The sequence below is a fragment of the Trachemys scripta genome, chromosome 9, assembly GCF_013100865.1.
Source record: "Trachemys scripta elegans isolate TJP31775 chromosome 9, CAS_Tse_1.0, whole genome shotgun sequence".
In the NCBI taxonomy this organism is placed as follows: domain Eukaryota; kingdom Metazoa; phylum Chordata; order Testudines; family Emydidae; genus Trachemys; species Trachemys scripta.
This window is the reverse complement of record NC_048306.1, coordinates 91,199,364-91,213,573: the sequence shown is the minus strand read 5'-3', so window position 1 is coordinate 91,213,573 and position 14,210 is coordinate 91,199,364. Positions and strand designations below refer to the sequence as shown.

The following is a 14,210-nucleotide window of genomic DNA, read 5'->3' as shown; positions in this document are numbered from 1 at the left end:
TTCATGGAGGATATGTCCATCAATGGCTATTAGCCGCGATGGTCAGGGATGAAACCCCATGCTCTGGGTGTCACTAAACCTCTGACTGCCTGAAGCTGGGACCAGATGACAGGGGATGGCTCACTTGATAATTTCCCCTGTTCTGTTCATTTGCCCTCTGAAGCATCTGGCACTGGCCACTGTCAGAAGACAGGATACTGGGCTATATGGACCATTGATCTGACCCAGTATGGCCATTCTTATGTTCTTACACAGTATTTTAGAGAACGAGGCTCCTGTGAATAGTACCAAGAGGCCTTATGGACTGGAGTAGAGGAATTTTCTGGGAAAATGGCTTTTTACTGTAATGGTAAGAGCAAGTTAAGGCAGCTTTCAGTACATTTTGAAATAACAGCTGTGTAAGGAGAAAATAGAGAGTGGATTTATTATTAATAATGAATAATATTTATCACTTACATAGCACCTGACAATCTCAAAGAGCTTTTAAATCAATGAACAGTGTCTTGCAATACCACGGGGAGGCAAAGTAGTAAAATAAATAGTAATGCTTAAAAATGTACCCGAGGGCTAGATTGTGCAAATTGCATATAATGTAACACATAAAAAGGGAAGGATCATCTCAGAGGGATCCCTTAGAAGCCTTCAGGACAGAATTCTGTCCTTGATTTATGTAGGTGACAATAAGGAACAGAGGCCCCTTACTCCCTCCTTTCCAATTGTGCACCCATATAAAGATTAGAGAGAATCTCTCCCTTACATACCAAAAGTATCTTAACCTTGATATTTGCAACATTCTCTAAAAATACTGCAAGCACAGAGGTGAAGCTATCTGAAACACAATTGGCAAGTTTTTATGCATGACAATTCTGTTATGACCCACATTTTCCCTTTATTACAGATTGAGAAAAAGAAGTGTCTTCTTAAGGTCACACAGGCAGGGGCAAAGAAACAATTAAGAACATAAGAATGGCCATACTGGATCAGAACAATGGTCCTTCCAACCCAGTGTCCTGTCTTCCAACAGTGGCCAATGCCAGGTGAAATCCAGAAACACTGATTCCAGGCCCTGTGCTCAAGCCACAGCACTATCTGTACTTGTCGGACAGTATCTGCCTGAAAACCCAACCCCGTTATTCTGCCAGATTATATTTAATGGATGTTGCCAATTCTCCATTTAAAATGGGTTGTTGTCCAACCCAGATGTAAGGTGGAGAGGAGGGAGTTGGGCACGAGAGGCTATCGCGAAATCCTAAATTATGGGCTGAATAATCCTTAGAGAGGAAGCCTGCAAGCATACAAAATTGAGGATAAGCCTTGGGCTGGATTTTGTATTGTTTTATTTTGAGTTCCTTTTCTGAATGGGCCAGTGTTGACTGGCAACAAGCTGTGTGAACTCTGTTTGGAGCAGGGTGTGGATGTCACCTGCTCACACCATCCTTCCTCTCCATGACCCAAATGATGCAATCCTTGAATTCAGTGAACGTTTTATCTACATTCTTTTTGAGGACTACAGGATTTGATCTCATATGTTTAAACAATACCTGCTTTATATCTTTATTTGGAAGATGTTGCTCTGTTAAATTTAATTACTTTCCCTTGCTGCTTGTATGGTAAAAGGGCAGGTACTAAAAGAATGTGAGTAATGAAGATATACTGTGCTATATTTCAGTAATAAACATCTCTGTAAACCATTCTGTTCAGTTCTCCATTCGCAATGATTTGGTTGCTACTACCCAATTCCTACTACATGATAAGTGTCCGGAACGTATTTACAAAATAACAACAGGAAAGCCACCATCATCAACATTGACACTTCTCTGAAAAGAGCCGGTCAGAAATTTTCCAGAAGAACATTTCTCTGTCAGAAAATGCTCATTCATCAAAACTGAAACGTTCTGAGGAAAGTATTGATTTCTACAATATTCTGACAGAAACCAGGCAGGTTTCTGATGGAACCATGCATGGTATTATCCTGTCAGCTCACCAACCTGGCTCCTTAGCAGCCCTCCTGGTATGCTGATGAGAAGCCCAGAGTCTGGAAGCCCCTGTTCCTAGCTTCTCAGCTGTCTGCCGGGTAAATTGTCCCAGAGCCAGTGCTCCCAAAGATCCCAGCTCCTCAGAATTCCTGGCTCCTAGGTTCCCTGTGCTGCCCGGTTTCCCACATGGCAGGCTGCCGGGGCCCTGGACAGATCAGAAGAAGCCTCAAAAATATTTAGAAAAAGGTCAAAATGAAATGTCATTTTGACTTTTCCTAAATGAAGTTTTGGAATTCCTGTTCTGTGGGGAATTTCAAAATTTCATGTTTCATTTGATTTTGGAATAACATTTAAAAAAAAATTTGGTGTTACCCATGGAACAGGAGTTCAAGTGTCTGCTGAGATTATTAACGAACAAAGCTGGCCAGAGAGGTCAAAGACTGAATAGACTTGGAAATTAAACTGCTCTCTCAATCCAAACGGGTCCCTTCCTGGCCATAGTTGAAGTAGATTGGAAGGATCAAGGTAAAGAAGAACATCTCAAAACCCTGCTCTTCTATCAGAGAAAGGTGAGGAAAGAGAACGACAAAGGTGACTATTGTACCTATTCTATGAACAGAACACCATGTTGTTCCAGTAATGTGGATAGAAGATATCAGTAACTGGGAATGCTCAGACAGGATATTCTATGAAAATGATGGAACGGATTCTACCACCCTTAATCACTTTATGTAACACATCACTATGCATGCAATCTCATCGAAATCAAGGAGTAATGTACTACTTAATGTGAGAAGATTTGGATCTTATGCGAGTGGGTGCATGGGGGAGCTATTTGCCATTGCCCTATACCAGCTCCAAATTATGTCACACACACACCCCGTGCCATTTCAGCTTCACTGACCAGCTCACTGGGTATGGGGGGAAATTCAGTCAATGCATCAGTCACTCACAGACCCTCCCTGCCCTCTCCTTTCATAGATTCATAGATTCATAGATTATAGGACTGGAAGGGACCTCGAGAGGTCATCGAGTCCAGTCCCCTGCCCGCATGGCAGGACCAAATACTGCCTAGACCATCCCTAATAGACATTTATCTAACCTACTCTTAAATATCTCCAGAGACGGAGATTCCACAACCTCCCTAGGCAATTTGTTCCAGTGTTTAACCACCCTGACAGTTAGGAACTTTTTCCTAATGTCCAACCTAGACCTCCCTTGCTGCAGTTTAAACCCATTGTTTCTGGTTCTATCCTTAGAGGCTAAGGTGAACAAGTTCTCTCCCTCCTCCTTATGACACCCTTTTATATACCTGAAAACTGCTATCATGTCCCCTCTCAGTCTTCTCTTTTCCAAACTAAACAAACCCAATTCTTTCAGCCTTCCTTCATAGGTCATGTTCTCAAGACCTTTAATCATTCTTGTTGCTCTTCTTTGGACCCTTTCCAATTTCTCCACATCTTTTTTAAAATGCGGCGCCCAGAACTGGACACAATACTCCAGCTGAGGCCTAACCAGAGCAGAGTAGAGCGGAAGAATGACTTCTCGTGTCTTGCTCACAACACACCTGTTAATGCATCCCAGAATCATGTTTGCTTTTTTTGCAACAGCATCACACTGTTGACTCATATTTAGCTTGTGGTCCACTATAACCCCTTTCCCATCTGCTTACTCCTGTGTGCCCATACCTAAGGTCTAGGTAGCCCATGCGGAATATAAGAGATGGTAGGTATTAATTCTCCTTACACCTCTGTGCACAAGTCGTTCACGTCACAATCTAGTCCCACGTGCACGCGCGCACACACACACACACACATGCACACAAGCCTTGTGCTTTATTATAACTGATTTTGCTCCCACACCTGTTTTATGGCTCACATGACTAGCTGTGCACAGGGATCTGAAGCACAGAACGCTTCTGAACAGTTTATATCTATTTTCTTTAGTGCTATAATTTCTCTGTGAAATTCTTGAAAAGAACATTACACTGGATACTCCTCTCAATATAGTAGGATTTTATTCAATTGAGCTGTTATATTTCAGCGTTTAAAACTGATAGCCGTTTCTATCATGCTTTCTGAAGAATTCTTCATGCTATAATTTCCATTCCCCCACTGCATAGATAGGAATTCTATTACTGAGTGCCTTATCTTAGGCACAGGGTTCTTACTGCTCATAGTGAGGACACTTTACTATTTACATACTAAGATTGACAAATAGGTTCTGTCCGTATCTTCGTTTACTGAACCATTTTTCTGTCTGAAGACAGATTTGGTTTGAAATGACTCTGAAGTACAGCAATAGCAAAACCAAACATATCTCTGACATAGCTAGCTGGGCAAGAGAAAGTACAGCATTCAAAAAGTCAAAATGCAAAAAATGAGAAGGGAAACTCATCATGCTTCTCTGTAATGCACTTTTCTATGGTCCCGCTCCTGCCTATTGATGTCCCCAGAGCCCTCACAGCTCCCTAGATCTCATTTTTCTTCCACTGCAGGGCTCCTTAGCCCCCGATTCCTAAATCCGAGTGCCGAGCATTGAACCCCTCAAATTCAAGAGTGACACAATGTAGACTCAAAGAAAGATTCCTGAGAAAGAGACTGTCCTTGAAAATCAAAACCAGGCAGAGAGGACAGAGGCTGACAAAGGCCCAGAGGATTATCCCATGGCTGTCATAGTGGAGAAGCAGCAGAACCAAGATTAACAATGTCAAATTAGAAGCTAAGGACCTAGTAAAGGGCCCAAAAGATTCAAACAAGGCAGTAGCTATCTTTACAGAGGAGCACCTGGACGACTCCTTGCCAAGCTGTGTTGGTTGCCCTTTACAGACAGATAAAGGGATTGTGCCACTTACAGGTATGAGGCACATTCACCCCTCACCCAGCATATCATTATTGGTACATCTTAAAGTAATCCACATACTGAAGCTCTGCATTTTGTCTCCATCTTCATAAAAGAGCAGGATTTGAATTGGAATTTTTTGAGAGCCCAGCAGTCTAGTATAATCAATTACATAAATCCTATTAAAAGTGTGATTGACCTCCAAAAAATGATGGTGGGAAAAAGTAACCACTGTAATATTCTGGGTAGAGCTGGGACAACTTTCCTCCCCACCAATAGTAAACTCATCAAAAATGTACTTTTGGAACACTGAAACTTTTCACAAATTCGGTCCAAATTTGGTGAGCAGTTTTGGTTTATAAACAGGTCAAAAGGACAGGGCCGGCTCCAGGGTTTTTGCCGCCCCAAGCGGCGGCGGGGGGAAAGGGAGGGACCGCGATCACGATCAGCGGCACTTCAGCGGCAGCTCCACCGCTCCGCTTTCTTCTTCGGCAGCACTTCGGCGGCAGGTCCTTCCCTCCGAGAGGGACTGAGGGACCCGCCGCCGAATTGCCGCCGAAGACCCGGATGTGCCGCCCCTTCCCCTCGGCCGCCCAAGCACCTGCTTGCTGAGCTGGTGCCTGCCCTGCAAAAGGATTACTTTCCGCCATTTCAAAACAAAATATTTCAAATTTTTTGTTTCAAAACAGTATTTCATTTAGAAATTTAGCTAATATTTTTTAAAACCACACACATACACACAGTGGGAGAGAGTTGGGAAACCCCCCAAAATGATCTGAAATGAAAAAAAAATGATTTTTTGGACCGAACGGAATGTTTCATTTGATCCTTTTGGCAATATATATATATATATATATATAAAATAAATTTAAAAAAAAAAAGAAAATTCAGTTTCAATTTAAAACCCACCATTTTTTTTCAGTTCAGCCTCTAAATAATAATAATAATAATAATTAAAAAACAAAGTATTCATTCAGCTCTAATTCTGAGGCCATGAAGAAATTTATTTTGGGGGTAAGAAAAGAAGATTCACTATAAATAGAAAGACGTTGATCTGGACACTGTACATATTATGTAGGTCTTATTAGGACATTTATTAACTTTGCACCCATGTCATTTAGTACAGTGACGGGTGTAGCGTGCAAAGATTTGCTTAAACAATGATTACCTTTGGATCACTCATACATCTACAGGTTTCCTACTAAAACGGGATAAAATGTGCTGTAAGATTCATCAGTTTTCAGTTACAAATTACATTAAAATCCCCATCCTCTTTTTCCTTTACAGATTTTGAAGTTTTCACCAAAGACCATTCCTTTTCTGATCTATCTCATGTGTGTTACAGATTACACTTATCCCAAGACAGTAATGGTAACAGTTTACACTCTCCCCTTGGCAATGGATAAAGTGCAGATGGTATCCTGCAGACAATGATGTGCTGCCAATATTTTAAGCATGGGCTTCCATAAAAATCCCTGCCTGTAGTCTGTGATAAACTCAATTTACCAGGGGATATGTGCTGTGCTTGCAGGGAAGAGGGATAAGCATCTGGACAATCCTGAGTATTTGTCCCCAAGATTTTATTTTAAATATCGGACATGTGATATTACAAAGGTAAAACATGTGCTTTTCAGACTTATTTGTATACAGCCCAGACACAAGTTAATTCTGGCCAGGGTGATTTATTGGTCTTCAGAGAAGTGTGAAAACCATCAGAGACAGAGAAACCATTCCAACTTGCTCCACCACTTGGTGACACAGCTTTTAACAAGAGGATCCCAAAAGTTCTCCTCAGAATCCCTTCAGTTTATCATTGCATCCAGATTATCACAAATACTTTAGACACATGATAGCCTATTGCTGCTGATGAATGTTGTTTAGAGACTTAAAAACAGGTGCAAGATACTTAAGGTTCTAGCACAAATCATCAACCTACTTAATTCTCTCTGTTCCTCTGTTAAGGTTATCAGCTTTTTTTCTTGTATTTCCCCCCTGAAACTAGAGATTGGAATCTACACAACCCAAAAGAGGATTTGGTGTAACTGTCAGCAAAACAACAAACAAGGTTTAGACAATAACCCGGCATCCTACTATCAGCGTATCAGTTGTAATTAACTTTATTTTTCATGTAGCGTAAATGAAAAGTTATGCAGTCAGCTAGACTGATAAACAGACCACTCTTCACAAAATGATTACGAATAAAGCTCAAAGAGTGCTACATTTACCTCTGTAGTTCCCATGGCAGTTCTAGGTCAGGTATAGTGAGACACTGAGAAAATGTGCAATTCCTTTCCCATTGAGCTGTCAAGGCATTTCATGATGTGAATAGCTAACACCCTTCTCTGACAACTAGGCCAATATTTCTATTTTCTGCCATTCTAGTCATGAAGCATCTCAGCATTGCCTCAGTTGATTTAGTGCCAATTCGAGTCAGCCTTAAGATGTCTGTGTTAGTAACTGGACCAAATATTCTTGATGAAGCCTTGTCACAAACTCATAGCATGATTCTTAATACTTTTTCCATCTAGCTAGATATTAAAGGAGGTTGTAAAGCAGAAAAGATAGCAGACAGGCAGAACACATATTCACTGAACTGCTAGAACAAAGATTTTAAATAGAAGGTATAGTCTGATATGCTGCAGGTAGAAATTATTTTCAAAACCATTGTTGTGGCACACTAACATTTATGTTTAATTAACATCTTTTTTTTATTTCAGATATTTCAAAAAATGCATTTGCCCTCCTATCACTTAACAAAGCAGAAGTTCATTAGATGAAATGACCAGGTCCGTTCTGGTAGAATTGAAACTAGGCAAGTAGAACGTATATCATATGAAAGTGTTATTGGCAAAGATTGTACAAGAGATCATTGCTATAACCTTTTCTGATTACACTGCACTTACATCTAAAGTCAAATGCCCCCACCATGCACAACGTGCCAGCACAAAGCCCAGTATGTAATGGAAATTGCCTCATTAGTGGGGGACAGTTCCTGGAGAGCCCTATTCAACAGAAACCTTTGAACTGTGAAGAGAATTGTTGTACAGTGGCTCTCTACAAGGGTTAATGGTGGAGTGTGAATGTACTGACAAAAGCCAGCATAAGGAGGTGTGTAGTCCACCTACTCCTACCAAGAGTCTGCAGTAGCCTTTGGATGCCAGCTACACAATTCTATAGCCTACATCTTGGTTATGAGAGTGGATTCTATCCCTTCAACCATATTGCTCCTCTGTGCAAAGCCCTTTCACTCAGGGTTTGTGCCTGAGATCAGGACTGGGCTTATTGTTTCAGCTCATGTATTATTTACAATCAAATTTAAAATGCCATTTAACTGGACAGACCTAGAATAGTACTTACCAATACTGGGATAACCAGGTGTCGATGGGTCTCCTCCATTGTTTAGGGAAACCATGAATGCTTTATCACTAAGGTTTTGAGTCTTTGGTAAATCGCAAGGATCAACATAAAGAAGGACGCCTCCAAACCCCGCCTCTTCTAACAGAGAAAGCTGAGGAAACAAAGAAACAAAGGTGACTATTAACAAAAAGCTTTGACACCACAACACAGTAGCTTCTGTATTAAAAAAAGAAGAAAAGAAAAACAAAGTGATTTAACTTTTTTTCCCCACATTTACCTCCAAGCATAATGACAAAAATAAGCTCTCATTTAAACATAAATTATACAGCACATGAAATGAATTGATCTGACAATATCAACCCTAAAATCCATCTAAATTTTGCAAAGTATTGTGTTGTAACTACATCACTTAGGCCCTGATTCAACAAGGTGTGGAAGCACATGGCTAACCTTAAGCACATGAGCAGTCCTGTAGAAGTTAGTCAAATGCTTATGCACATAGTTTAATTGGGGCCTTGTCAATTATATGTCATATTTTAAATAACTGGAGTAGATAAAAATAATCCCTTCATTTTGAAAATTAGACTTCATTTTTGCTTATATATTAAGAGGGTTATACTATATGCACTTAGGAGTTGATATATAAACTGACAGTTAATATTGAAAACTGGGGGGAGAAATGCTGGTTCAGAAAAAAAAATGTTGCTCTTACTTTTTTTAGTCTCTCCAGAGTACTGTAGCATGATGCAAAATGCTGCAAATTTCAACCTTTCATTTAAAGGGGGCGGAGGGGAAGTCTTCCAGTGGCCAATATGTAGGCATCACAATGTAAACAGATTTGTTTCTGCCCAGATAAATCAGGCCTCCACTAAAACGGTCTCTATTAATTTACTCTAGAGATTCAAATTCTAGATTCCTTCAGTAGCACTAAATCAATAAGGGGCTGTTAAAAATGTAACAAGGAGCTCCTCTATAATCCAGCACATCATCAGGTGACACCGTCTATTTCCCAACTGTTGGTGCATTGGGTGGCTGGTTGAGGAGTGATCCTAATTGGATTTTTGAAAAAGAAAGGCAACCTGACTTCTGGCAACATCACCAAGTGGAAACCTGAAGAGGGTGAGGGGCATGGGCTCAGGTGGTCAGTGTGAGGCTTCTAGGGTGACCAGATGCCCTGATTTTATAGGGACAGTCCAGATATTTGGGGCTTTTTCTTACATAGGTGCCTTTTACCTCCCACCTTCTGTCCCGATTTTTCACACTTGCTATCTGGTCACCCTAGAGGTCTCAGAAGTGGACCACAGCTACAAGCTCCATCCCAATACCAGCTCTGCAAATAGGAAGATTGACATGCCTCTCTAGAGGATGGGGTTTACTGGGTTGTTTTTCTGACAGGTGAAATGGCAAATGATGGAAAGAGGAGACTACCCTGGGAAAAATTATATCAGTAGAGCTGGTCAAAAAAAAAAAAAAAAAATCGACAAAACAGATTGTCTTTGGAATTTGCCAATTTGTCGAAATCAAAACAATCTGTAGAGATGGTTCAATTTCAGTGAAATTTGTCTGGAAATGAGACAGCTTTGGAAACCTGCCTTCTTTCCTGCCAGCTCACCAGCTGCACGGCTGAGGCGCCTGGGCTTACAGGATCCACAGCTTGGGGTCAGCCAGCAAGGTGAACTATACTGGGGCTAGGAACGCCAGGGTTCTCAGAGTCCGCAGCTTCAAGGCAGCCATCCATGCAGATGGTCTCTGATCTGGAGACCCTCAGGCTTTCCCTTCTGCAGAGAATTATGAATTTTTGGGGTTTAGTTCTGAACTGGAATAAAAAACAACTTTCAACATATTGAAATCCTCCAGGAAACAGAATGATCTTTCTCCACATAGCCCTGTATATCAGCAATGGACCGATCAACCTGTACTATGTCTGAGGCCACTCCGGCATTTGAGAGGTACGTTACCAAACCTGGTGTTGCACTCTTAATCACAAGGCTCTGCCTGTGTTTCAAAGAGAACACTGTTTATTCTGGGAACTCAAACCTTCTGCTCTAAGACCTTCTTGTAGACAGAGACCTCCTCAGTGCCCAGCTACAGGCCAGCCTCCTCTTGCAGCAGTAACACATACACCGAACGCTCTACGCTGAATTAGCTCACTCAGTGTTCCCCCATCCCATTCTTAGAAGTGCAGCCCCCATTTCTCTTACTATATATTTTATATCACCACTAACAAAAATATATACAATAGATAAATGTTCAAAATTATTACTCAATATGCACAATTTGGATCTATTTCTAAAACATTTGCTCCAGTGACCTCACACTGGCCCTTCGTGTTTTAGCCTCAGGGTGGAAAATGTTTTTAGTGCCCACTGAGTGGCTGAGTAAAAACACAACACAAACAAAAGACAGCTGAGCAATTTGGGGACTACCCTGATTACCCACCTCTAAGGCCAGCCCTGCATTCTAACTGCACATTGTCAATGGCCTTTTGAGTGGCTATTACAAGATGTCAGGAGTGATTGCAAGTGTATTCACAAAAAGAACAGGAGTACTTGTGGCACCTTAGAGACTAACAAATTTATTAGACCATAAGCTTTCGTGGACTACAGCCCACTTCTTCTAATGCATATTAGAAGTGGGCTGTAGTCCACGAAAGCTTATGGTCTAATAAATTTGTTAGTCTCTAAGGTGCCACAAGTACTCCTGTTCTTTTTGCGGATACAGCCTAACACGGCTGCTACTCTGAAACCTGCAAGTGTATTAGCTTTCTGCAACATCCTGTTTTACTGAGACCTTAGTCTCAGTACCATAGTATGGTAACTGTTCTCCATCTTATGGTTCACTGTCTGTTTCCCTGTGCCTTTTCTTTTTTTCCCCCTTTTACTTCTCTCTGGGTACACTTATTTATTTTACTTTTTGCTTTGTTAAATGTTGGACTTTAGCACAGTTGTTTGTGATGTGTCTTTATTATTTCTGTGGTATTACACTCTGTGTTTGGCTCAAGCTTCAAAACTAGTTCACATCTATCTTTGCTTTTAAGTAAAGACAGGAAAATCCAGTGTGCACTCTTAGCTATCGCATACTGCTGTATTCTAATGGCCTTCTTTGCAAATACTAAACTTATAATATATATGGTCCTTAGCCCTTGTTTCCAAACCATGGGTCAAATTCAGCTGTTGTGTAAAAAGGTGCAACTCTACTGTAGTTTTGTGTAACATCATAGTCCATCCTACAAATCTTACTCAAATAAGTAACCTCTGGAAGACAGTAGGACTATCTGCTTAAATAAAGACAACTCATATGAATAAGAGTTTGCAGAATCAGGTTTTAAATGAGTACAATAGAGGTTTTTAAAGGGTTAATATGGGTGAGAGTCCTAAAATGTCATGAATGAGCAATAATAGAAAGTTGCATGTCAGTTAGCTATTGCAATGTTCTGCCTCCTGTTTTTACTTCCATCTTCAGATAGTCATCCAGATAATAAATGGTGTAGGCAATCATTGAGAAGAGAAAGAAGCAGCATTAAAAGCCAAGTTGTTTGACAGTGTGTTTAAAATTACAATTGCCTCTTTTCCTCGGTGCCCATAGCCTTCTCCAGTTACATCTTTTCCTTCATCTCTCCATTTATTATAATAGATAACAGAAATAGAAAAGGCAGTAAACATGTTCAAAGTAATTTCATTTATTTGAAATGTATTTTAAAAATTTTACATTTTAAATATATTTTTCCAATATTAAATTCTTCTATTTCATTAAGAAAGGCTGCATAGGTCGTAGTCACACAATGCAACAGCTGCTGCTGCTGCCATGGTTACAGAGAAAAGGATGTTCTATAAGTGAAATTATGGGGGTGGAGGGAAGTCTTTTTGAACCAGAAAATGAAACTTTTCATTTCAAAAATGTCAAAACAACATGTTTCAACAATTTCAAAAACATTTTCAATTTTTTTTTTTTTTCAGTTTGGGAGATTATGGAAACCAACTCTCTCCTGCAAACAGTTCCTGTTTTCATTAATTAACAGTTTCTGACAAAAACATTTTAACTAGCTCAAATTACTATACTCTTTTAAAAAGATGAACAAACTGAAGCACAGAATAGATGGACCTTTACATGGGGATTTTTCACTGTTGCCTTAACTGCCTGGAGCACAGTTGGGCTAACACTGAGAGCTCTTGAAAAAAATCTCACTTTTAGGCCTTAATTGTCTTGCCCCAAGTCACACAGTGAGTCAGTGGCAGAATTCAGAATGAAACCCACGAGTTCTTACTCCCAAGCCCTGATTTTCACTGGCACGTTGGCAACAGCGCACAGTTAAGAGACTCAATGGCTGCTGATGCAATAAAGGCCTAACATTTCACAAAGGCCTTTGGAGAATGAGAAAGCTGCTCCAAGAACACGGAAGTGTTGGGAAAAGTTTTGGTTTGGTGGGGGAGCATTATTTGGTTGGGTTTAGGGTAGATTTTATTGTGGGATAACTGCTGGGTTTTAATGGAATTGTCTCTAAATTTTGTCAAAGGAGCCTAGGATAACAGATGCACACCTTTTTGTGCGTGGTATAGTGGCTGTGTCACAATTCTCAGGATGCTGATGGATTGTACGGATACTGAAAAAACCTCTCTCTCCCCCGCCCCGTTTGCCTAAATAGGAGTCTTGGTGATACAAGTTAAGTCAAATAGTCCACTTGTGTTTGAAGGGGAAACTTGCCAAACTATACCAGGGTTATTGTCTCCTTGTAGGTGGGGGGCAGGGCGGGAGAGGGCGTTGGTGAATGGCCTCCCTGAAGGCAGTTCCCCTGAAAGCTCCCAGGATTCTCCCTTGGGAGCTGTAGTCTCATGTCTGGTCTTTCCCTATGCACAGCAACTGCTGGGAACTGCCTGCTTTTACATCCTTATTCCACTCCTGACATGATGGACAGCATCAGAGGGGCAGGGCCAGCCTTGCCCACAGCAGCTCTGTAACCCCTCTCTCACTGGTGCAGGATTTATACACCCCATCACAGGCATGTTATAAACTGAACTAAATAATAAAACCACAATGGGCACCTGACCTCTGGTCACTTTAGTTCACTCTCAATCACACGTTATATTAAGATTCCCTCTGTAAGGGATTTATAAAGGGTTAATATGTTATAAGCATGTCACAGTCAAGAATAGTATGCATGAGCACATTAGTAGAGGTCATGTTTTGACTTGTTGTGCACTATAACAATTGATAAACCATTTATAAGAAGAGCTATTGATCATCACTGACTCTTAATAACCCAATTATAAATCGAACCTTAATATAAAGTATGACCAGACTCATGCAAGCCCCAAATCTGCAACAGACTGTTCATGAACATGTCTTTGTGTTCATCTGAATCCTCTTTGAAGTTAGCAGGGCTCTCTCTGTACATACAGTCAGTTGCAGTATCAAGGCCCATTTGCCTATCCTCCTCCCTGTCCCCTTCTCCCCTCCCCACCTTATTTCTTGATTCCCATCTCCCCTAATATTTCTATCTACAGCAGCAGTTCTCAAACTTTAGCAACCTGAGGACCCCCATTTTGATTTAAAATTTTTCGGGGATCCCCCCAAGCCAGCTTCTAATTTTCCCCGGGGGTGCACAACCCTCACTCAGCCCCAGGCCCCACTGCCACCCCACCTCTTCCCGCTCTACCCCGGCCTCTCCTCTTCCTGCCTCTTTCCGCCCTCTCCCCCCCGAGCATGTCCCATCCCCACTCCTCCCCCTCCCTCCCAATGCCTCCTGCACTTTGCAGAACAAAGTTCTGCTGCTGTTCAAGCAGCATGCAGGAGGCATTGGGAGGGAGGGGGAGGAGTTGATCAGTGGGACCGGTGGCCCCAGACATGACTTGCAGACCCCCTGGAGTACCCTCGCAAACACACAGCTGTCCACAGACACCAGTTTGAGAACCGCTGCTCTACAGGATAAATATCAGAAGCAACCTTGTTGTTATTGTTAAATATTTCATATTTCCAATGGAAGAATTTTTCATGTAATACCGTACACAAGATGTAGGAGCAGGATTTTATAATTGTATT

General features: G+C 41.2%; 1 protein-coding gene across 1 annotated transcript in view; it reads right to left on the bottom strand.

The window, feature by feature from the left end:
• The window catches only part of LOC117882374 (inactive N-acetylated-alpha-linked acidic dipeptidase-like protein 2), a gene marked incomplete in the record, with an annotated part of 726,064 nt that overhangs the window by 158,112 nt on the left and 553,742 nt on the right, over positions 1-14,210 (bottom strand). Inside the window, 1 exon segment of the mRNA XM_034780534.1 lies at positions 8,175-8,325. Within this exon segment, the coding sequence (XP_034636425.1) occupies positions 8,175-8,325 (151 nt within the window).